The sequence below is a fragment of the Nematostella vectensis genome, chromosome 2 (genome assembly GCF_932526225.1).
Source record: "Nematostella vectensis chromosome 2, jaNemVect1.1, whole genome shotgun sequence".
NCBI lineage: Eukaryota > Metazoa > Cnidaria > Anthozoa > Actiniaria > Edwardsiidae > Nematostella > Nematostella vectensis.
The window spans coordinates 4,745,263-4,769,270 of NC_064035.1; the positions used below are offsets into that span (position 1 = coordinate 4,745,263).

Here is a 24,008-nt window from a genome sequence, read left to right on the forward strand (position 1 = left end):
ACAATTTCGCTAGTTAGATCAAGTTGCGAGAAGAACAAATTTTGAAGGATTATGCCGTGTTGTACAAGGAATAATTTCTTTGCCAACGCGGTGAGGCTTGTGTCAATAACATTGTACATTTCTCTTACTCTATTTGTTTTCTTCTTATGTAGACTGTTTAGTATAGTAAAATTATGACAGTTTAGTAAAGTAAAATTGCGGTTCCTGAATGTTAAATTCACAAATAAAATTAATTAGAGGAAGCAAACCGTTATTAGTTATTTAACTATAATTTATAGACCGATTTAGTAGTAAAATTGCGGTTTCTGAATGTTAAATTCCCAAATACATGGGTAAAGCGGTAGTAAACCGCCTTGATAAACATGCAGCCAGAGTATTATTTTTGCGAATACGAGTCGATGATGAACGAGCAGATGGAAAACATTTGGCAAACACCGGGGGATATTTAATAAGTAAAGAAGCGATGAAGATGATTGCTTCGTTTGCATAGACATACTGTACTGTCTGTAGGTGCCGAAGCAAGCGCGCCCTCCCCCTCCCCTACAAGCCGCTATAGATTTCTTGCATAATCTTTAGCCTGCGCGCCTATCTCACAGAACGTGTCTCTGCACCTGCACCTAGTTTTTGTAAGTTGCAATATCAATTCGAGTAGTAAGAAGTGAGTAAAATTGAGATTGCTTTCTGCTTGATATATCTTGCGCGCGACAAGGATTATCTGGGGGGGGGGTTCTCAATGAGATATCTAATGAAATGAGTGGCAGCATTCTTGGCGAGAAGCAGAGCTGGCGCTATATTTGATCACTATCTTGGGAGGTGCTGGCGGATGGGCCACACTTATGGTCAACCATTTGCAAGCATGTTCTTTGTCTCGCGAGCAACCGAGCTTAGCAAAGGTGTGGGCTCTTTGCAGACGAACACAGCAATATTGGGGTAATTTTCATCGTTCCTATAGCGAAAACGCCGCGTCCAAACAATGCTTTTATTCTAAATAGAATGGAACGCAGCCGAACTTATAAATAAATCTTTGTTTTCGTCGAGAGACAGATTTGTGCCTGATATATAATGGCACGTAGCTGAGGAGGTACGGAGGGATCGCGAGCATCTCTCCTCGACGCCATAAAGTGTCATTTCCTTATGAAAGATCGAAATTTACTGTGGTTAAACCGGGCATTTCTCCAACTTCTCGATGACCAAAACCTTTAAGTTTGCCTTTGTTCAATTCTCACACGAAAACACAATATTTGTGGTAGTCATGCCAACGTGATAAGGCCATAGTGCCAAGGACCGCCCCCGGAGGACAGGTGAAAGGTATGTAAACTTGATAATGGTAAAATGAAAGCATTACTCGAATTCTCAGTAAAACACTAAGAGGATGAACAAACGACAACCTTTATACAATAAAGGATTCACTTGCCCCAGATTGAAAATTTAGATGTGTTCTTTGTAAATGAATATTAATGAATTTTAGCCTATGGCTACAATTTTTGTAATTAAGATTACAATCTGAATAACTCATCTTTTATACATTGTTAACATTGACTTTAAAGACCCAGTATCCCTGGCTTTTTCTAGAGACCATGGCTCCCCATAAAGAATGGGTTTACAAACACATTATCAGAGATTTCTCCTGTCCTTTATTGAAGTCATGAATGTCCTAAAGCAACCTAAAGAACCTTTCTGAATGTGGCTCGCATTCAGGGATTGGCAGGAGAGCATCGAAATAGCCATAGTCTAATCTTTTATTAAGGAAATGTAATGAATAAAAGGGATTTGTCACAATCCCCAAATCTTTTGGCAAGCCTCATTCGAGCAATGAGATCTTAAAAGTGTGCTGCCCGTCAGCCTGGAACGGCTGGATAATATGTATTTGAAAGTTGTTTCTTTTGGATATCCACCTGCAATAGATGGAGGGGGTTGAACAAGAGAGAAAACGGGCGGTGAAGTGCCTCCATTTGGGACCAATAGCGAGCAAAAAGACGCCGACGTGTCCTCTTAAAGCACTGTAATCAACGACGATTCATCAGCGAAATCGTTCAACCTTTTTTTAGTTGGATATTGTTTAATAATCAATAGATAACTTTATATAGCGGTTTTGTCCAAAATAAGTACATTGTTTAGATAAACGAGGATGAATAAAGCATATAGGAGACACCCCGAGGTTTGGATATCGTTGTCGCGGAATACAATTCGTCCAATTTGAGCAGGTTAATAAAAGTTTGTTGCCAGCAGGGAAAAAGTAATTATAGTATAGGCTAGATATTACCTTTTAATAGTCAATCATCTATAACGAGTAGTAGGACTTCTAATTATAACTCAAGTAAGGTGCATTTTGAATGTCACTCAACTAGCCAGCTACAGCTCATAAATAATTCCCCGAGAGACAAGAAATGACGCAAGAACCAATTAACGGAAAAGTTAGGTTTGAAATCTCTTTTATTCTAATAAATCTTCTAAGCATTCATTTAAAAAGACAGCCCCCCGTTGTGACTTTCGGTGGTTTGAGGAAGTATCTAGATCAACACCAGGAGTTCTCTACTTATTCACTGCCTTTCGAACATCTGTGGCGGATGAAAATGACATTTTCAGCATGTCTTGTTATTTAGTATAATTGAGATTGTTCGCGGAACATATTGTTGAAGCTGAAGTCTCACACCATCTGAGAGAGAAATTTTTCACTTAAAGTTGGCAAGGTAAAGTATTTTGATCACTCGCTCTCTTCCATCCACTCAGCGCATGAACGTCCAACATGCCAAGAACCAGTCTCAAAATCATTACTGTTGAATATCCGGAAAACCTGCCCGTCTTATCGAAAGGAATTAATAAAAAGGTCAATGTTTGCGTAAGATATTTTAATTCGATATAATTTGCGCTGGGTATATACTTATTGTCCAAAAAATGATTATTTCTGCTATAATATTTCAAAACAATTCCTACTTACAGCTAACAGTGCTATACTTCGTTCTTTTTTATATCTGCCCCTAAACTTCTAATTACTTTAATATAAGAAAAATATGATGGATAAATGTTGTTAATATTATGATAATACAAGAATCGAAAAGTCATGACATGTCCGCGTGAATATTTATATTTTATTAAAAGTGTTTTAGTGAACAATTTAGCTGGATATTTTTTTGGAATATATATAATAAGGCCCAATAGGGCGATTCAAAATATAAAGACGAGAAAAAATGTTCCAGCAATATTGTATACTAAAATGTTCAATGAGTTATTTATTGCCATACAATAAAATCTCGTTACAAACAGTTTATCTATTTACACTAAAAGTAAGCATTTTAGAAATGTTGCGTCTAAGCCAATTAATGTTTACACGAAGCGACTTTAAAAATGCATCGAGCATCGAGAAAACAACTTACTCAAGAAACCTGTTACAAAACAAGACAAAATAAAATAGAAGGAGCGTGGGAATAATAACGCCTATCTGCGAGCGCTACAAAATGCGGTTTAGAGCGCGGTCACACACACTAGAAAAATACTAGCAAAGATAAATAACAGTCAAACCGGACATAAATTTCGCTGTATATTTGTACTCGATCTAGTCTTCTTACTCCAGTGATATTTCGCGTTGTCTCTCTCGGTGCGGTTGGCAACATGAGGATTCTGAGTGTAAACAAGACGTGAGAGTTTGGTCCCTAATCATGACATGTGAAGAGGTTTTTCAGAAAAATACTGTTAAACACCTTTTAAGAGGATTACTGCTGTTTTGATTCTGTTTTAAAAGCTTCATTATATTCTTCGATAAAGGCAAGAGGGTGAGCCGAGCTAGAAAAGTATGAGAGGACGAGAGGGTCTTGGCTTGTGCTGGCTTATACTAGCAACACAGCTTTGGTTATCGTCTGCCAAGCAACGTGGGTAAGATTCCTCTCAACTTGCAGTCGTCCTAGTTACTTTTCTCCCAAGCATTGACCTTTGTCTTCCTATTTAGAGTTGACGAAGAACGAATGACACAGATACTCGACACCCTGCTCGATAAAGTAAACTATGACAACAGAGTGAGACCCTTTTACAACGGTTAGTAAACGTTAGGTGGATCAAGCCTAACGATCTTCTTCCTGGACGTGACCTTCTTCGTTTCTTTCAGGGAAACCCGTTGTCGTTAAGGTTGGGTATTGGATACTTTCAGTTGACTCAATTGATGTTGTGAATATGGTATGTAAACAGTTCACTTCATCAGTTCTACAAAACTGTAAAGTTCTTTGCCACAACACCTGAATTCCATATGACGGCATCAATCCTGTCGCTCCCTTACGTTGTATTTGAAGCCCGATTTGAAGGGTCAATTTTGTCATCCCCTCTCCATACAGTGAGACGTCTTTTAATCTTTTTTTTAAACTTAACAACTGCAATTATTGAAGTTGAGTTAAAAATTATAAAATACAATAAGATGTGAGCTAAGAAGCTTAGCTTTTCGTACTGTCATACCATTACATGATATCTTCCTGAAGGACTTTACAGTAGACTTGTTCCTGCGCCAAGAGTGGGTCGATCCTCGTCTTGATCACGGTCTAAACGAAACAATCTACCTGGGTCACCGAGTTATGCAGAAAATATGGACACCCGACTCGTATTTCCTCAACGCAAAAACTGCAAAGATGCATCACGTGACAACACCTAACCAAATGACCCTGATAGCACCTATGGGCGTGGTCAAATACAACACCAGGTAAAACAATTCCCAAATAAATTACATGCATCAAAACGTCAGCAAGACTTTTAACAAACGTTTCACTACTACACAGGGTTACCGTTAAAGCAGCATGTACTATTGACTTGAGGAGTTTCCCGATGGACCAGCAGAACTGCCCTCTTGTATTAGAAAGCTGTAAGTATGGACCAGCAGAACTGCCCTCTTGTATTAGAAAGCTGTAAGTATGGACCAGCAGAACTGCCCTCTTGTATTAGAAAGCTGTAAGTATGGACCAGTAGACCTGCCCTCTTGTATTAGAAAGCTGTAAGTATGGACCAGCAGAACTGCCCTCTTGTATTAGAAAGCTGTAAGTATGGACCAGTAGAACTGCCCTCTTGTATTAGAAAGCTGTATGTATGGACCAGTAGAACTGCCCTCTTGTATTAGAAAGCTGTAAGTATGGACCAGCAGAACTGCCCTCTTGTATTAGAAAGCTGTAAGTATGGACCAGCAGAACTGCCCTCTTGTATTAGAAAGCTGTAAGTATAGGCCAGTAGAACTGCCCTCTTGTATTAGAAAGCTGTAAGTATAGGCCAGTAGAACTGCCCTCTTGTATTAGAAAGCTGTAAGTATGGACCAGTAGAACTGCCCTCTTGTATTATAAAGCTGTAAGTATGGACCAGCAGAACTGCCCTCTTGTATTAGAAAGCTGTAAGTATGGACCAGCAGAACTGCCCTCTTGTATTAGAAAGCTGTATGTATGGACCAGCAGAACTGCCCTCTTGTATTAGAAAGCTGTAAGTATGGACCAGTAGAACTGCCCTCTTGTATTAGAAAGCTGTATGTATGGACCAGCAGAACTGCCCTCTTGTATTAGAAAGCTGTAAGTATGGACCAGCAGAACTGCCCTCTTGTATTAGAAAGCTGTAAGTATAGGCCAGTAGAACTGCCCTCTTGTATAAAAAAGCTGTAAGTATAGGCCAGTAGAACTGCCCTCTTGTATTAGAAAGCTGTAAGTATGGACCAGTAGAACAGCCCTCTTGTATTATAAAGCTGTAAGTATAGGCCAGTAGAACTGCCCTCTTGTATTAGAAAGCTGTAAGTATGGACCAGTAGAACAGCCCTCTTGTATTAGAAAGCTGTAAGTATAGGCCAGTAGAACTGCCCTCTTGTATTATAAAGCTGTAAGTATAGGCCAGTAGAACTGCCCTCTTGTATTATAAAGCTGTAAGTATGGACCAGCAGAACTGCCCTCTTGTATTAGAAAGCTGTAAGTATGGACCAGTAGAACAGCCCTCTTGTATTAGAAAGCTGTAAGTATAGGCCAGTAGAACTGCCCTCTTGTATTATAAAGCTGTAAGTATAGGCCAGTAGAACTGCCCTCTTGTATTAAAAAAGCTGTAAGTATGGACCAGCAGAACTGCCCACTTGTATTAGAAAGCTGTAAGTATGGACCAGTAGAACTGCCCTCTTGTATTAGAAAGCTGTAAGTATGGACCAGCAGAACTGCCCTCTTGTATTAAAAAAGCTGTAAGTATAGGCCAGTAGAACTGCCCTCTTGTATTAGAAAGCTGTAAGTATGGACCAGTAGAACAGCCCTCTTGTATTATAAAGCTGTAAGTATAGGCCAGTAGAACTGCCCTCTTGTATTATAAAGCTGTAAGTATGGACCAGCAGAACTGCCCTCTTGTATTATAAAGCTGTAAGTATGGACCAGCAGAACTGCCCTCTTGTATTAGAAATCTGTAAGTATGGACCAGCAGAACCGCCCTCTTGTATCAAAAAAGCTGTAAGTATGGACCAGTAGAACAGCCCTCTTGTATTATAAAGCTGTAAGTATAGGCCAGCAGAACTGCCCTCTTGTATTAGAAAGCTGTAAGTATGGACCAGCAGAACTGCCCTCTTGTATTAGAAAGCTGTAAGTATGGACCAGTAGAACTGCCCTCTTGTATTAAAAAAGCTGTAAGTATGGACCAGCAGAACTGCCCTCTTGTATTAGAAAGCTGTAAGTATGGACCAGTAGAACTGCCCTCTTGTATTATAAAGCTGTAAGTATAGGCCAGTAGAACTGCCCTCTTGTATCAAAAAAGCTGTAAGTATGGACCAGCAGAACTGCCCTCTTGTATCAAAAAAGCTGAAAGTATGGACCAGTAGAACTGCCCTCTTGTATTAGAAAGCTGTAAGTATAGGCCAGTAGAACTGCCCTCTTGTATTAGAAAGCTGTAAGTATGGACCAGCAGAACTGCCTTCTTGTATTAGAAAGCTGTAAGTATGGACCAGTAGAACTGCCCTCTTGTATTAGAAAGCTGTAAGTATAGGCCAGTAGAACTGCCCTCTTGTATTAGAAAGCTGTAAGTATAGGCCAGTAGAACTGCCCTCTTGTATTAGAAAGCTAAGTATGGACCAGCAGAACTGCCCTCTTGTATTAGAAAGCTGTAAGTATGGACCAGCAGAACTGCCTCCTTGTATTAGAAAGCTGTAAGTATGGACCAGCAGAACTGCCTCCTTGTATTAGAAAGCTGTAATTATAGGCCAGTAGAACTGCCCTCTTGTATTAGAAAGCTGTAAGTATAGGCCAGTAGAACTGCCCTCTTGTATTAGAAAGCTGTAAGTATGGACCAGCAGAACTGCCCTCTTGTATTAGAAAGCTGTAAGTATAGGCCAGTAGAACTGCCCTCTTGTATTAGAAAGCTGTAAGTATAGGCCAGTAGAACTGTCCTCTTGTATTATAAAGCTGTAAGTATGGACCAGCAGAACTGCCCTCTTGTATTATAAAGCTGTAAGTATAGGCCAGTAGAACTACCCTCTTGTATTAGAAAGCTGTAAGTATAGGCCAGTAGAACTGCCCTCTTGTATTATAAAGCTGTAAGTATAGGCCAGTAGAACTACCCTGTTGTATTAGAAAGCTGTAAGTATAGGCCAAGCTGTAAGTATAGGCCAGTAGAACTGCCCTCTTTTATTAGAAAGCTGTAAGTATAGGCCAGCAGAACTGCCCTCTTGTATTAGAAAGCTGTAAGTATAGGCCAGTAGAACTGCCCTCTTGTATTATAAAGCTGTAAGTATGGACCAGCAGAACTACCCTCTTGTATTATAAAGCTGTAAGTATAGGCCAAGCTGTAAGTATGGACCAGTAGAACTACCCTCTTGTATTAGAAAGCTGTAAGTATAGGCCAGTAGAACTGCCCTCTTGTATTATAAAGCTATAAGTATAGGCCAGTAGAACTACCCTCTTGTATTAGAAAGCTGTAAGTATAGGCCAAGCTGTAAGTATAGGCCAGTAGAACTGCCTCCTTGTATTAGAAAGCTGTAAGTATGGACCAGTAGAACTACCCTCTTGTATTATAAAGCTGTAAGTATGGACCAGTAGAACTGCCCTCTTGTATTAGAAAGCTGTAAGTATGGACCAGTAGAACTACCCTCTTGTATTATAAAGCTGTAAGTATGGACCAGTAGAACTGCCCTCTTGTATTAGAAAGCTAAGTATGGACCAGTAGAACTGCCCTCTTGTATTAGAAAGCTGTAAGTATGGACCAGTAGAACTGCCCTCTTGTATTAGAAAGCTAAGTATGGACCAGCAGAACTGCCCTCTTGTATTAGAAAGCTGTAAGTATGGACCAGCAGAACTGCCTCTTGTATTAGAAAGCTGTAAGTATAGACCAGTAGAACTGCCCTCTTGTATTATAAAGCTGTAAGTATGGACTAGTAGAACTGCCCTCTTGTATTATAAAGCTGTAAGTATGGACCAGTAGAACAGCCCTCTTGTATTAGAAAGCTGTAAGTATGGACCAGTAGAACTGCCCTCTTGTATTAGAAAGCTGTAAGTATGGACCAGTAGAACTGCCCTCTTGTATTAGAAAGCTGTAAGTATGGACCAGTAGAACGGCCCTCTTGTATTAGAAAGCTGTAAGTATGGACCAGTAGAACTGCCCTCTTGTATTAGAAAGCTGTAAGTATAGGCCAGTAGAACTGCCCTCTTGTATTAGAAAGCTGTAAGTATAGGCCAGTAGAACTGCCCTCTTGTATTATAAAGCTGTAAGTATGGACCATCAGAACTGCCCTCTTGTATTAGAAAGCTGTAAGTATGGACCAGTAGAACAGCCCTCTTGTATTAGAAAGCTGTAAGTATAGGCCAGTAGAACTGCCCTCTTGTATTATAAAGCTGTAAGTATAGGCCAGTAGAACTGCCCTCTTGTATTAAAAAAGCTGTAAGTATGGACCAGCAGAACTGCCCACTTGTATTAGAAAGCTGTAAGTATGGACCAGTAGAACTGCCCTCTTGTATTAGAAAGCTGTAAGTATGGACCAGCAGAACTGCCCTCTTGTATTAAAAAAGCTGTAAGTATTGGCCAGTAGAACTGCCCTCTTGTATTAGAAAGCTGTAAGTATGGACCAGTAGAACAGCCCTCTTGTATTATAAAGCTGTAAGTATAGGCCAGTAGAACTGCCCTCTTGTATTATAAAGCTGTAAGTATGGACCAGCAGAACTGCCCTCTTGTATTAGAAAGCTGTAAGTATGGACCAGCAGAACTGCCCTCTTGTATTAGAAATCTGTAAGTATGGACCAGCAGAACCGCCCTCTTGTATCAAAAAAGCTGTAAGTATGGACCAGTAGAACAGCCCTCTTGTATTATAAAGCTGTAAGTATAGGCCAGCAGAACTGCCCTCTTGTATTAGAAAGCTGTAAGTATGGACCAGCAGAACTGCCCTCTTGTATTAGAAAGCTGTAAGTATGGACCAGTAGAACTGCCCTCTTGTATTAAAAAAGCTGTAAGTATGGACCAGCAGAACTGCCCTCTTGTATTAGAAAGCTGTAAGTATGGACCAGTAGAACTGCCCTCTTGTATTATAAAGCTGTAAGTATAGGCCAGTAGAACTGCCCTCTTGTATCAAAAAAGCTGTAAGTATGGACCAGCAGAACTGCCCTCTTGTATCAAAAAAGCTGAAAGTATGGACCAGTAGAACTGCCCTCTTGTATTAGAAAGCTGTAAGTATAGGCCAGTAGAACTGCCCTCTTGTATTAGAAAGCTGTAAGTATGGACCAGCAGAACTGCCCTCTTGTATTAGAAAGCTGTAAGTATGGACCAGTAGAACTGCCCTCTTGTATTAGAAAGCTGTAAGTATAGGCCAGTAGAACTGCCCTCTTGTATTAGAAAGCTGTAAGTATAGGCCAGTAGAACTGCCCTCTTGTATTAGAAAGCTAAGTATGGACCAGCAGAACTGCCCTCTTGTATTAGAAAGCTGTAAGTATGGACCAGCAGAACTGCCTCCTTGTATTAGAAAGCTGTAAGTATGGACCAGCAGAACTGCCTCCTTGTATTAGAAAGCTGTAATTATAGGCCAGTAGAACTGCCCTCTTGTATTAGAAAGCTGTAAGTATAGGCCAGTAGAACTGCCCTCTTGTATTAGAAAGCTGTAAGTATGGACCAGCAGAACTGCCCTCTTGTATTAGAAAGCTGTAAGTATAGGCCAGTAGAACTGCCCTCTTGTATTAGAAAGCTGTAAGTATAGGCCAGTAGAACTGTCCTCTTGTATTATAAAGCTGTAAGTATGGACCAGCAGAACTGCCCTCTTGTATTATAAAGCTGTAAGTATAGGCCAGTAGAACTACCCTCTTGTATTAGAAAGCTGTAAGTATAGGCCAGTAGAACTGCCCTCTTGTATTATAAAGCTGTAAGTATAGGCCAGTAGAACTACCCTGTTGTATTAGAAAGCTGTAAGTATAGGCCAAGCTGTAAGTATAGGCCAGTAGAACTGCCCTCTTTTATTAGAAAGCTGTAAGTATAGGCCAGCAGAACTGCCCTCTTGTATTAGAAAGCTGTAAGTATAGGCCAGTAGAACTGCCCTCTTGTATTATAAAGCTGTAAGTATGGACCAGCAGAACTACCCTCTTGTATTATAAAGCTGTAAGTATAGGCCAAGCTGTAAGTATGGACCAGTAGAACTACCCTCTTGTATTAGAAAGCTGTAAGTATAGGCCAGTAGAACTGCCCTCTTGTATTATAAAGCTATAAGTATAGGCCAGTAGAACTACCCTCTTGTATTAGAAAGCTGTAAGTATAGGCCAAGCTGTAAGTATAGGCCAGTAGAACTGCCTCCTTGTATTAGAAAGCTGTAAGTATGGACCAGTAGAACTACCCTCTTGTATTATAAAGCTGTAAGTATGGACCAGTAGAACTGCCCTCTTGTATTAGAAAGCTGTAAGTATGGACCAGTAGAACTACCCTCTTGTATTATAAAGCTGTAAGTATGGACCAGTAGAACTGCCCTCTTGTATTAGAAAGCTAAGTATGGACCAGTAGAACTGCCCTCTTGTATTAGAAAGCTGTAAGTATGGACCAGTAGAACTGCCCTCTTGTATTAGAAAGCTAAGTATGGACCAGCAGAACTGCCCTCTTGTATTAGAAAGCTGTAAGTATGGACCAGCAGAACTGCCCTCTTGTATTAGAAAGCTGTAAGTATAGACCAGTAGAACTGCCCTCTTGTATTATAAAGCTGTAAGTATGGACTAGTAGAACTGCCCTCTTGTATTATAAAGCTGTAAGTATGGACCAGTAGAACAGCCCTCTTGTATTAGAAAGCTGTAAGTATGGACCCGTAGAACTGCCCTCTTGTATTAGAAAGCTGTAAGTATGGACCAGTAGAACTGCCCTCTTGTATTAGAAAGCTGTAAGTATGGACCAGTAGAACGGCCCTCTTGTATTAGAAAGCTGTAAGTATGGACCAGTAGAACTGCCCTCTTGTATTAGAAAGCTGTAAGTATAGGCCAGTAGAACTGCCCTCTTGTATTAGAAAGCTGTAAGTATAGGCCAGCAGAACTGCCCTCTTGTATTAGAAAGCTGTAAGTATGGACCAGTAGAACTGCCCTATTGTATTAGAAAGCTGTAAGTATAGGCCAGTAGAACTGCCCTCTTGTATTAGAAAGCTGTAAGTATGGACCAGTAGAACTGCCCTCTTGTATTAGAAAGCTGTAAGTATGGACCAGTAGAACTGCCCTCTTGTATTATAAAGCTGTAAGTATGGACCAGTAGAACTGCCCTCTTGTATTATAAAGCTGTAAGTATGGACCAGTAGAACTGCCCTCTTGTATTATAAAGCTGTAAGTATAGGCCAGCAGAACTGCCCTCTTGTATTAGAAAGCTGTAAGTATGGACCAGTAGAACTGCCCTCTTGTATTAGAAAGCTGTAAGTATAGGCCAGTAGAACTGCCCTCTTGTATTAGAAAGCTGTAAGTATAGGCCAGTAGAACTGCCTTCTTGTATTAGAAAGCTGTAAGTATGGACCAGTAGAACTGCCCTCTTGTATTAGAAAGCTGTAAGTATAGGCCAGTAGAACTGCCCTCTTGTATTATAAAGCTGTAAGTATAGGCCAGTAGATCTGCCCTCTTGTATTAGAAAGCTAAGTATGGACCAGCATAACTGCCCTCTTGTATTAGAAAGCTAAGTATAGGCCAGTAGAACTGCCCTCTTGTATTAGAAAGCTAAGTATGGACCAGCAGAACTGCCCTCTTGTATTAGAAAGCTGTAAGTATGGACCAGCAAAACTGCCCTATTGTATTAGAAAGCTAAGTATGGACCAGCAGAACTGCCTTCTTGTATTAGAAAGCTGTAAGTATGGACCAGTAGAACTGCCCTCTTGTATTAGAAAGCTGTAAGTATAGGCCAGCAGAACTGCCCTCTTGTATTAGAAAGCTGTAAGTATAGGCCAGTAGAACTGCCCTCTTGTATTAGAAAGCTGTAAGTATAGGCCAGTAGAACTGCCCTCTTGTATTAGAAAGCTGTAAGTATGGACCAGCAGAACTGCCCTCTTGTATTAGAAAGCTGTAAGTATAGGCCAGTAGAACTGCCCTCTTGTATTAGAAAGCTGTAAGTATAGGCCAGCAGAACTGCCCTCTTGTATTAGAAAGCTGTAAGTATGGACCAGTAGAACTGCCCTCTTGTATTAGAAATCTGTAAGTATGGACCAGCAGAACTGCCCTCTTGTATTATAAAGCTGTAAGTGTGGACCAGTAGAACTGCCCTCTTGTATTAGAAAGCTGTAAGTATAGGCCAGTAGAACTGCCCTCTTGTATTAGAAAGCTGTAAGTATGGACCAGCAAAACTGCCCACTTTTATTAGAAAGCTGTAAGTATGGACCAGCAGAACTGCCTTCTTGTATTAGAAAGCTGAAAGTATAGACCATTAAAACTAGTTTTGGTCTCTCTTCGGCCTCACATTTATTATCAGTTATTTAAAGAAAGCTACATCTTTGTACCTATAGGTGTTAATTGTTTTTGTCAGATGGTTACGATAGAAGCCACATCGTCTACCACTGGGAAGGCAACGCCACTGATGGCTTACCCTTCGTCCCCAACCGCATGCGAATCATGCCACAGTATTCCCTTGTTCGGCTGACACTTTCTAGAGAATGGCATCAATACATCATAGGTAAGATTTTCAAGCTTGTTGAACAAGGTGGTTGGTAGACGCTATCGAAGAAAGTTCACACATTTGACGGGCCATCATTAGCGTACACGCTTCATATCAGCCAGTTGAAAAATCTGAATGTTTAATGGGTGGTTTTTCTTAGATACTCGTCTTGCTCCCGTACTCTAGCTCCCAACAATACACTAAAAGTTCCATAGTTTTTCCTTTCTGTGTTTGTGAATGCAGGAAACTTTTCGGCAGTAGTGGCGGTGTTTTCTATAGAGCGCTCTTACACCTACTTCCTGACGCACGTGTACGGCACGAGCTGCGTGATCGTCTTCATTTCGTGGATGGGTTTCGTGATACCTCCTGACCAGACTGCGGCTAGGATAGCAGTGGGCGTTACCACTCTTTTGACACAAGTCACCGTCATTAACATCTTAAACAGCTCCATGCCAAAGGTACATTAACATATCTTAAACGGCTCCATGCCCCAAGTTTACATTAATTAACATCTTAAACAGCTCCAAGCAAAAGGTACATTAACATCTTAAACAGTTCCTTGTTAAAAGGTACATTAACATCTTAAACAGCTCCTTGCCTAAGGTTCAACCTAAACAGCTCCTTGCCAAGAGTTCTAACTTTGTTTGCTTACAGGTTAGCTACGTGAAGTCGATCGACAAGTTCCTCATATCCTGTTTGATCTTCGTGTTCTTATCGCTGATTGAGTACTGCGTTATTTTGATTCTGGACGGCAAACGCACGCGCAGGCATCAGCAACACACCGACACCGCGAACACTCACGTATGTACGCGTATTAATGACCGACGTCACGTGCACACCAAGAATAGTGCGACTCGCACTAAGGTGACCCCCTTGACAGAGTTTTAAGAAAGCCTACCAATCAGCATGCATTACTGTTTTGAATGGCACGACTTTATAACTAGGAGAATAGCTTCAATTTTTTTTAACGCGCAGTGAAGCATTTCTTTGATACGCTGGTTGGTTAGCGAAGCTCGTTAGTGGTTAATCAAGAATGGTGCGCTCCTCACATCCTTATTGGGTTATTAATCCCAATCAAAAAGACCACGGTAGCGCGTCGCATGGTAAAACTATCACGACCAGGTAGCGCGCGTCGCACTGTAACAAAGAATTGAAATTACTTTTTTCCGTGATGCTTTTTGTTTCCTCTACTCTCATGTTGCTATTCTGGTTCAAAAAAATCCTAGAGCTTTCTTTAATGGTGGTCTATTGTTAAGAATTGAGGAACTCAATAGGGGATCATTTCATCATAAGATAAACTTAATTTAAATAATCATTTATGCAATCACTTTCTTGATCATTGATGCATAGACAAGAAGATACTCGTCACTTGTTGGATGAACTGATAAGGAACCGGGTACCGGTGATTGCAATCGATTATAGTAACAGTAACAAAACATTTTTAGTTAGATTTACTTTTTGTGCGTATGTTTTAGGAGACCATAGAGCCAACCAAGGAAGCTGATCAGCCATGGCCAAACAACGAAGCATGTCAAATAGGAAAGCAGGAAGAGAGGAAATTCTTACACTGCACCGATAAGCTACTATTAAGGAAACGCTTCCGCGAATGGACATTTAGTGATAGTTTCTTAGCAGGCATAGACCAAACAGCTCTTTTAGTCTTTCCATTGACATTTGTCCTCTTCCACATCCTCTACTGGATGGGATTTTTAGAGTAAAAGCAATAATGCAAGTTTCACCATGATAGCTTTAAACGGCTTTTGGTGAAGCCAACAAATAGACTGTGATGTAGGAATACATTTTGCGTCCTAAGAGAAAACCGTCTTCCTTGTGAAAAGCCTCAGACCAATGTTTCAACACTAAATATAAGATTATTAAACACTTAGCCATCCTAACAACACTCAATATAAGAATATTAAACACTTAGCCATCCTATCAACACTCAATATAAGATTATAAAACACTTAGCCATCCTATCAACACTCAATATAAGATTATCAAACACTTAGCCATCCTATCAACACTCAATATAAGATTATTAAACACTTAGCCATCCTATCAACACTCAATATAAGATTATTAAACACTTAGCCATCCTATCAACACTCAATATAAGATTATTAAACACTTTAGCCATCCTATTAACACTCAATATAAGACTATTAAACACTTTCGCCATCCTATTAACACTCAATATAAGATTATTAAACACTTAGCCGTCCTAATAGGGACCTAATTAGGGACCTTAAGCAACGGCGACGGCAACTTGGACGACGACGGCAAAGAACAATAGAATTGGATTGAAAACTAAACCAGTATAACTGATGAAATTAGTATTATTCATTCTCTTTATCTAAAACGAGATCCTCAATAATGTAGCCTTCAAGGTACAAGATTTTCAGGAAATGCCTTCCTTTGCGAGCTTAGAAGGAGAAAGAACTTCTAGAAACCAGATTTTAAAAGGAAGTTATCAGGGCCGTAGCTTTTATGAAGGAGGCAGGGGATTTGGGCAGGTGCTTTCTGGTGAGCCCGGAATTTAAACTGGACAAAAAAGGAAAAGGCCTGCAACAAATACAAGCTGCACCCCGTAACAATTAGCTACGAACTTATAAAAATACTCTCCTGGCTATAGAGTAAGTGCTGGCAGAGTAGAAGGGAGAGCTTCCAATATCTTAAATACCATGTATCTGACGAAGAAATGCGTAGACGAAGAAATGCGTAGACATCGCTACCCAACCATTGTTGAGTTACTTTGCTAAGGATCTTTTACTGTCCCCAAAAGAAAAAAATAAAGGCAAATAACAAAACATTGAATAACTGAAATCCAATCTATCCTACCAAGATCATTCGCTCTGATTCATTCATTTTGATTCATCCAGTTTCTATAGAATAAAATAGTGCAAGATACTTTTATTGATTTCTTTACTGACTCCTCACATGCTCGATTCTCGGGAAACGGCAACAGGACGCAAACTAGGATTTCAATGCTTCGTGCTACGGGGGCACGATAGGCTATTTATTAAGAATAAAAGATTACACTTTAACATGTTTCCCAGTAAAGGTGAGGGCACCTTCTTGTTCACTGGGTTGCTCATATGTAGCTCGGGCGGGTGGGAAACGTTTAGCTTTCAACGAGACCGTGATCCTCTTAATCAATCCCAGAGGGAGCTCTGGGCTCTGTTGCTTATAACTCTTCAAATACGATCATCTCAGTGATAACCAATAACATCAGAAATTTTAGGCCTAAACAACATGCATAAGCACATATGAAATTAGTCAAGAGAAGTAAAAAACGTATTTTGTGCAAATAGTGTATTTCTAGTTCTCCGTATTACAAATAATCTGCTGCTAATAGTCAATGACGACAACAAAATGCAGACAAATGATACCAAACATTGTGCTTAATGAGCGTCAGTGTCTTTAAATAATTTTCTAAGATTTCGGTACGTCATCGCAGGTGCGTCAAGGCAATAAAATACGTGCCGGCCAATTTCGAGATAACTGCTTGTCTAACGACCATGTTTAGTGTTCAGCCGTGTGTTTATTCCGGTGGAAAAAGGCATTCAGTAGACTTCCTACAAACACTGTCCTCACCCCCTCCTCCCAAAGATCAAATCTTTTCATGTTTATCTCTATTAAACCGGTTAATTTGCTGAAAAAAGGCGGAGGGAAGTAATGATAATTAATCATAAAGGCCTGAAGGGACAGTTTAGCAGGGGCGGGCTAGTGTTGACATGATATAAAGCAAAGGATGTTTTAGTTTCAACAGGATAATCAGTTCAGATGTGTTACTATAAATAAATACTTATTGCAAATACGTTAGACAGCAACATTTATTTGACTAGACAATTATCCTATAAATGGAGCTTCATAAATGACACGTTTCACGAACTCGAAAGTTTGCTCTTTGCAAAGAAGAATCTCTAGACGACGAAGTTTGAACTCTCCAAGAAAATCATACCATGCATGCGGGGAGAATAGCACTCACAGCAGTATTATGTGCACTTTACATGAACAGCAAAGTAGCTAGCCACAGATGGTTCGACAGCTTGGACAACAACACTGCAATCCTGGCGGCCGCCAAGTCAGTGATGTCCGCTCCGTCCAGACCACCGTGCTTCAAGGGCAACTGCATACCAAGACGAGTGGCGAGAAAAGAGTACATCAGAGCATACTATCCATCGCTCAGCTGTATATTTAAACACCAAAACACGGTCTCTGCATCGTCAAAGGCAAGCAAAAGATATAAATAGGTATACAGCTTATCAGTTGCTCAACTAAAACACATACGTTTTCTCGCATTTTTATTGATTTTAATTGTTTTACGTCACAGAACAGTCAAGTTAAAGACAACGATTTTAGTTTTTAAAAATTTCAAGAGCGAGAAAACAAAATTGAACGAGAACGCTGCATCGGGTCATTAATAGTTTTTGTTCTTTTTAATCCCAGGATAACCAAAGGCAACAGGAAATTACAAAGAGTTCATAAAATACGAGATGATGACAAATGCAAAACACAGATGAAGGGTTAACAGATAATAAATAGTATCATAGAACTTTTAAATAAAAATTTTGTGAAATATAAGAATTAGTAAAAAGAAGAGCAAATACGCGAATTGATGTGATGATCAATCGTGGGTATAAGGGACCATAAAAAAAATGTCCCACCCCCCAAAACAAGGGTAAAAATGCAGAGAGAAATGTCACTGTTCCAACTGCAACTCTTTTTATAAAGGCGGTATACACGAAAATAGATTCTGTGGTTTTCTGTGGTTTATGATGACCTCTCTCGCTCGCCCTCGCTAGCCTGAGTCACTGGTTACTAACATTATATGGAAATTACTTGACAACAATGCAATGCCAAAACAAAAACTTCTACTTCCCCCCAATTTTATAAGCCTTGCAGTAGTCTCCACACAAAAAGGGGAAGGGGGGAGGGGCTGATATTGAGAAAGATAGACAATGAAATGACAAGTGTTACAAATACTTTCAGAATTTAATCTCTTCAATTTCCACATACTTCTCTATTTCGTATGATAAATACGTTAAACAGGTTGAGCTATCTAACTTCGCTTTCATGGCATTCAGAATCGCATTTGATACGTCCGGAAAGCCCTGCCAATGACAAAAGCCAGCTTTGCTGTACTACATGTCGCGCGTGAAAGCTGATCGTGAACGCGATGCACTTATAACAAGAACAATTACTTGGTTTAGAATGATATCTGAGGAAAAACCTTTCCGTTCTGTAAAACCAAATTCTCAACGTTAGACTCGGTACAGATGGCGCACACTGACTCGGCCTCAGAAGGCGCGGTGTAAAAACCGTCTATCGCTACACTAGCCTTCTGTAGAGATGGGATAATCTCCATCAGGAGATGGGTTGGCTTGCAATCTTTAGTGCTGAACAAGGTTAGCTTTCCTGTCAACGGTACAGGCCCACTGAAGTCCACAGCACCATATTTCAAAAGCACAGGGATACCTTCTCCAATAATGGACCCTCTAACGGAGACGTTACCTTGGTTGCCGATCACGTGAACAGACACAGCCAATGGAAACCTTGCTACAGCTTCGTCCACATGATTGGAAGACACCTGAATCAGAAAACAATCCTTCTAAGGGCGCGTTTTTTCCTATCATTCTGAAATGGGATTGGTTGGTAGAGAATGTTCAGAATGGCATTCGAGTCATTCTGCTACAGGTAGCAGAATTGGTGGAATGGCCTCCATCCATTCCGGAATGGGAACGCGCGATAAACGAACGTGCGCTTTTTCTATTCTAATCATTCTCATTCCGGAATCACGAGTAAAAATACGCGCCCTAAGGATTATTGAAAAAAGGCGCATTCCTCATTGGATTGAAAGTTTCCTAATATATAGTCCATGGGTGGGTCCCAGGCGCATACAAAAAGGGGTGCCCAGCCCCTTGGCGGCCGGAAAGTGGGTCATATCTAATAAAGGAATCTTCAAATACTATGCTTTTTCTATATTATTCCTATGACTGCGAACCCTACCCCCCCTCCTCCTCAGCCAATCCTGTGTACGCGCCTAAGTCCGGCCACAACGGCATTTTTTAACATCTCTTAGCCGGCCTTATCCAGGCATAGATTAGGTCGTGTGAGGTGTGAACACTTTGGCAATAATCGTTTCAACTGAAGCGTCTATAATGCATCGCATTCTTGTAAATTTGTATAGGTAATCATTCTGTTTCGAGTTGAATTTGGAAAGAATTTGCACGAGATAGTTTTTCAAAAGCGGATTGCACGAGCCCCCTTCGACGAGTTTTCTATTATAATATGGCAAAATTTTATAGAACAAACAGACACATTATTTGTGTCTCAAAAATGGTCGTGGTTTTGAGGAAAACGGTTGAAATATACCAGACAGAGTCCATTTCAGAGTGCATTTCATGTCTAACTCTAATTACTTGTAAGCCAATCAGCGTCCAGTCCAGCATCCAGTCCAGCATCAGCACAGAAGGAGATCATAACCTGAATGTCTGGAGTGTGACAGTGTTGATAGGAGACCATTACCTGAATGCCAGCTTGTTTGACAAGTGTGACAGCATTGATGAGATTTGTCCCTGGCTGGTCCAGTAGTCCTACAGATACTGATGCAGTCAGAAATCCCTTGCTCTTCTGGAGTGCACCGTGAGTAGTCACGATTGCCTTAGTAACAGTACCACCAGCTAGTGTTCGTGCAACCTTTCCCAGTCTCTCTCCTAGAGTCACCAGTGGCTTGGAGTTCAGTGCTTCAGAGAGGTTGAAGGGGACATTAACCTATAAACAGCGATGTAAAAAATCAAACCCACAATTGTATTGATACAAATGATGTGATGACACTTCCAGGTCTTATCAACTTTACCAGCCCAATTAGAGGTTTCCCATTCATCCCATCAACAAACTGGTCTGCAATCTCTTGTGCCACTCGTCTTTGGGCCTCTTCAGTACTGGCACCAAGATGTGGGCATGCAATGACTTTTGGGTGCTTTACAAGATCTGCACTTGAACCTAGAGAAGTAGATGGTACAAGTCAAGAGGTCATTTTTTTGCTTTAACTCACACTCAAAGCTTTTGGATTTATATCTTTTTCTTTAAAGGGGACCAGGCTCCAAGTCCTCTCTATACTCAGGTACTATAACTCTAACTTTAACTGGCTACATAACTTACTGTATGGGGTTGGTAAATAAGATAAAACAATCTGCATTCCTTTCACACCAGGTCATATAATGCACATTTTGCTTTTGTTAATTTACCTGTAGGAGGTTCTGTTACAAACACATCTAGACCAGCACCGCCTACATGCCCAGACTCTAACCCTCTCAAAAGTGCTTCCTCATCTATGATGCCACCACGTGCAACATTCAGAATATAGACCCCTTTCTTGCACATGCCAATGGTTTTGTCATTCAGCATACCTTAAATACCAAGATCAAATTGGCATGTTAACGCTATTATAAGAATATTAATAATCAGATGGTATTCGTAGTTTACAATCTTATTTTTTACTCTTGTTATTTGTGATCTCCCGCCATAATTCAGCTGGCAGTCGGCCCAGAAAAAAAAAATTTAGGTTAAAGGCCATACAGAGCAGCTACCTAACACAAACTAAAACCACAAATATTATCTATCTGATTAGTGGAATACATCATAAGGAAAAAAAACGTACCTTTAGTAGGTGGAATAAGAGGAACATGTACTGTGATGTAATCAGCCAATGGCCATATCTTTTCTGTTTCCATCCACTCAATGTTAGATTCTGCAGCATCCTGGGGTGATACTAGGGGGTCATACCCAATGGTCTACAGTATAACAGAGGTCAATATAGATTCAGTTGCTAAATTTGAAGACTTTCTACAAAAGTGTTTATAATAAAAATCTAAGATGAATCTAAGAAGCTAAGATGTATATATGATTGCTTATTATAATTGCTCCAATACTGAAGTTGTACAAAAGGAATGTATTTGTTGAAAAATTACTGTTACATTTAATCAGCTCTCAATAATTCTTGAATAAAATGGAATTTTTAAACTAACACTGTATTTGTTAAAGCTCATTGACAAATTTAAGGTACACTAACAAAGAATGTTACCTTAACTCCATAGGACTGCATGCGCAAAGCCACCTCACGGCCAATCCTTCCAAGACCAATAATAGCTAGAGTCTTTCCAAATAGCTCATTGCCCATAAACTACAAAAAAATTTTTTTAATGAGAGATTTCACACCTGGAGTTACATAGTGCCTTAAGTGTGTTCATAGAGAAAGGAGAAGAATGAATAGTAAAAAATGAAAAGCTAGAAAGCGAAATTCCCTCTAATTTTGCTTAAATGTGCATTGTTTGCGATTTGAAAAACATGGTCAAGTAGTTTTGTTGTGTAATCTGAGCTACTACCCTGTGGTTCATGAACTGTCCCCAATGAACTAGCCAAAACATGCCCAACTAAGAAAAATAATGGGGCATGCAGATGGGGGAGGGGGTTCTCAGGACCAGTAACTGGCTCTCTTTAGTACCAAAGTGTAAATTGCTTGATTCAAGGGTTGATAACATTTAAACATTTTTTACTGTTATATAATAATTTCAACCAACAAACAAAAATGGAAATGCCACTATTTGCATTGTCTTGCCACAAGATTACTGTATGACTTACCTGCTTACGCTCCCATTTTCCCTCCTTCGTTGAGGCTGATGCTTGTGGTATGTGCCTTAAAAAAGAGTGGATTGCAGGAACATAAACAAGACTACTAGAGTTTATTGGTCAAGCTGGTATAGGGTGCAACATTATGAAAAGTAGAAAAAACACAGCTAAAATGCTGTGTCATTTTACGTCAAATTCTTTAGTATTACTGTTATTTGTGTGGCTGTCTGACTCCCCCTCCTGCTTGTGTTTTGATTTGTTAAAATTCTTTCATTTCCATGTCACTTTCAGTACACAATTTATAGCTTCTCTAAGTCTGCACTGTCTACCATTGCTTAGAAATAATCTTCTGCCTGAATTCCATATTACAATGTTGTAAGTGTTAGCCTGGAACCCGTGCTTAGTGTGCAGAACCCATCCCCTGACAAAAAAGCACAAGGAACCTTTGTTTTAGTCTAGTCACTACCCTCAAAAGTCAGGCCCAAGGTCCACTTTGGGTTCTCAATAGACGTGCTATTTGTAGACAAAACTATAAAGCATAAGCTAGATCACTCAGGTATGTAGTCAAATTTGACAATAAATGTCCCATGGATTTACAGCAAGTGGTCAGATTTTTATCAGAGAACTCACTCCCCTTCCGGAAAAATTAAGTCCACTTTTTCCCGATTTCACCCCCCCCCCCCCCCCCCCCAAGAAAAATCCTGGGTATGGGCCTGAAAGTGGAAATTTTTGTCTGGCGTTTCCATGTGGACCAGTGAAATACAAACCGTGCCAAGGAACTGATAAGTGCGCATGTGTGCTCAGCAGCACTGAGTGTGTTCCCGCCAGGGGTACTACAACAACAAAATCATACAATACAAACAATTAGTTTTCCTTGTTTACTAAAGCCTGAGAGGGTTCTTCAGTGTGTGGGGGGGGGAGGGGGGGTGAGAGGGTTCTTCTGTGGGGGGGAGGGTGCTAACAGGGAGAAAGCATAGATTTTCCTTGTGTAAAATAAAACCAAATAAGCTTTAGTATTTTTTGGTAGATAATCCTTTCTTGAGATATTGCAAATTGTAGGACTCTTGACTTGTCTGAAATTGCCAATTTTGGGCGAAATTGCTACTTTTTTCATTATCTAAGGCAACTTTGCTCAATCATATCTCAAGAACGGATCATTCTACCAAAAAATACTCAAGCTTATTTTGTTTTATATTATGCAAGGAACCTCTAGGCAAAATATAAACAAAATGTAAGCTAACACAACCTTACATTTTTAATTTTCCTATTTTTTGCTCCTGTCATCCGGGATAGGGTGTCTTCATGGTCATTTGTTGACAGACAAATAGAGAGACAGTCATTTGTAGACAGACAGTCATTTGTTGAAAGACAGACAGACAGATGGACAGAGATTGTGTGCACACAATCACACAAATTTCCCTGAGTAAGCCAAAATATTGATGCAACGAAAAAAATCGGTTTATTGTCCAACTTACTTCATTACAAGTACTCCATGTAAAGAAGCTGCCACGGTGTCGATATTATCGACTCCAGTGCCCGCCCTGCCGATGATTTTCAAGTTCTTTCCAGCTTTGATCACGTCTTCTGATACTTTGGTGGCGGATCTTACAATAAGGCCATCGTATTTCTGACAAAAAATATATTCACATGACATATTATTAAAACTATTGCGATATTCTTTTAACTGATGCAAGCTTCGAAATTTTAAATTTACCGGGATTTCGGAGACAAGTTCTTCTTTCGAAAGTTTTGTATTGACATCAACTGTCACTCCATTTCTTTCCAAGATAGTTTTGCAGCAACTATCAACGCTGTCGCTTATTAAAACCCGCTTAAGTTCGAGGGAAACCATGATTTTTTTTATAAAACACACGTGTAGTTTTGCAAGCTTCTGGGTAAACTCTCCTTCTGTGTTGGGGCGCTTATTATGCAGGATATGGTAACTGGTAAGTCTTGATTGGTTGCACGTGTTCACACACTCTTTGATCTACTACTGACATCTGGACCTTGGACTCTTTCAACTGCTCTATTCATGGCCGTAGCCAAGGGGTAGAGACCCCCCATATTTTAGAAAAAAACAAAGGATGGCTTACTAGTAGGTGCGTGCCCCTCCCCCCCACCCATATCTTATTTCCTGTATCGTGCCCCCTAAATATTTCGCGGCCAGCTATAGCTATGCTATTAGATAAATATATGAAGCTTACAGAATGAAACTTACAGTTTTTCAATAATTTTTACGTTTTTTTCTTACAAAATTTATTCAAAACTGATATTACAATCATTCAATATTTGTACCACAGGGAGCCCATGAAAGAAATTATGTGAAA

General features: G+C 40.0%; 2 protein-coding genes across 4 annotated transcripts; one reads left to right on the forward strand and one right to left on the reverse strand.

Annotated features, from left to right (window-relative positions):
- Positions 1 to 755: 755 nt before the first annotated feature.
- Positions 756 to 17,662, forward strand: LOC5508933 (gamma-aminobutyric acid receptor subunit beta-4). Of its 3 annotated transcripts, none has more exons than XM_048721265.1 (11): positions 756 to 1,308; positions 3,740 to 3,870; positions 3,944 to 4,029; positions 4,100 to 4,167; positions 4,464 to 4,681; positions 4,758 to 4,840; positions 12,922 to 13,068; positions 13,294 to 13,508; positions 13,705 to 13,851; positions 14,526 to 17,303; positions 17,500 to 17,662. In XM_048721265.1, exons 2-10 carry the CDS (start codon positions 3,791 to 3,793, stop codon positions 14,766 to 14,768), a joined length of 1,287 nt encoding a protein of 428 aa, XP_048577222.1. In that variant the 5' UTR covers positions 756 to 1,308; positions 3,740 to 3,790; the 3' UTR covers positions 14,769 to 17,303; positions 17,500 to 17,662. The 3 variants fall into 3 exon arrangements, with proteins under 3 accessions (XP_048577222.1, XP_032233665.1, XP_001629459.1); XM_032377774.2 differs by having other exon boundaries at positions 3,763 to 3,870; XM_001629409.3 differs by lacking the exon at positions 756 to 1,308 and adding an exon at positions 1,323 to 2,690 and having other exon boundaries at positions 3,763 to 3,870.
- A 364-nt stretch (positions 17,663 to 18,026) lies between these two features.
- LOC5508934 (D-3-phosphoglycerate dehydrogenase) lies at positions 18,027 to 23,674 on the reverse strand. Its single transcript, XM_032377772.2, has 10 exons — positions 23,396 to 23,674; positions 23,157 to 23,308; positions 22,449 to 22,514; positions 21,694 to 21,748; positions 21,137 to 21,235; positions 20,714 to 20,846; positions 20,301 to 20,462; positions 19,910 to 20,055; positions 19,579 to 19,824; positions 18,027 to 18,640 (listed from the first exon to the last, which is right to left on the reverse strand). The coding sequence occupies exons 1-10, from the start codon at positions 23,531 to 23,533 to the stop codon at positions 18,260 to 18,262; spliced, it is 1,578 nt and encodes a 525-aa protein (XP_032233663.2). The 5' UTR covers positions 23,534 to 23,674; the 3' UTR covers positions 18,027 to 18,259.
- Between the last annotated feature and the right edge of the window lie 334 nt (positions 23,675 to 24,008).

Bases quoted from the DNA above. Each gene is read 5' to 3' on its own strand.
- LOC5508934 (XM_032377772.2), bottom strand. From the start codon at position 23,533: ATGGTTTCCCTCGAACTTAAGCGGGTTTTAATAAGCGACAGCGTTGAT. The intron at 23,309-23,395 runs GTAAATTTAAAA...ATTTTTTGTCAG, and splicing joins AACTTGTCTCCGAAATCCCG to AAATACGATGGCCTTATTGT. The intron at 20,847-21,136 runs GTAACATTCTTT...GTTATACTGTAG, and splicing joins TGCAGTCCTATGGAGTTAAG to ACCATTGGGTATGACCCCCT.
- LOC5508933 (XM_048721265.1), top strand. From the start codon at position 3,791: ATGAGAGGACGAGAGGGTCTTGGCTTGTGCTGGCTTATACTAGCAACA. The intron at 4,682-4,757 runs GTAAAACAATTC...ACTACTACACAG, and splicing joins GTGGTCAAATACAACACCAG to GGTTACCGTTAAAGCAGCAT. The intron at 13,852-14,525 runs GTATGTACGCGT...CGTATGTTTTAG, and splicing joins CCGACACCGCGAACACTCAC to GAGACCATAGAGCCAACCAA.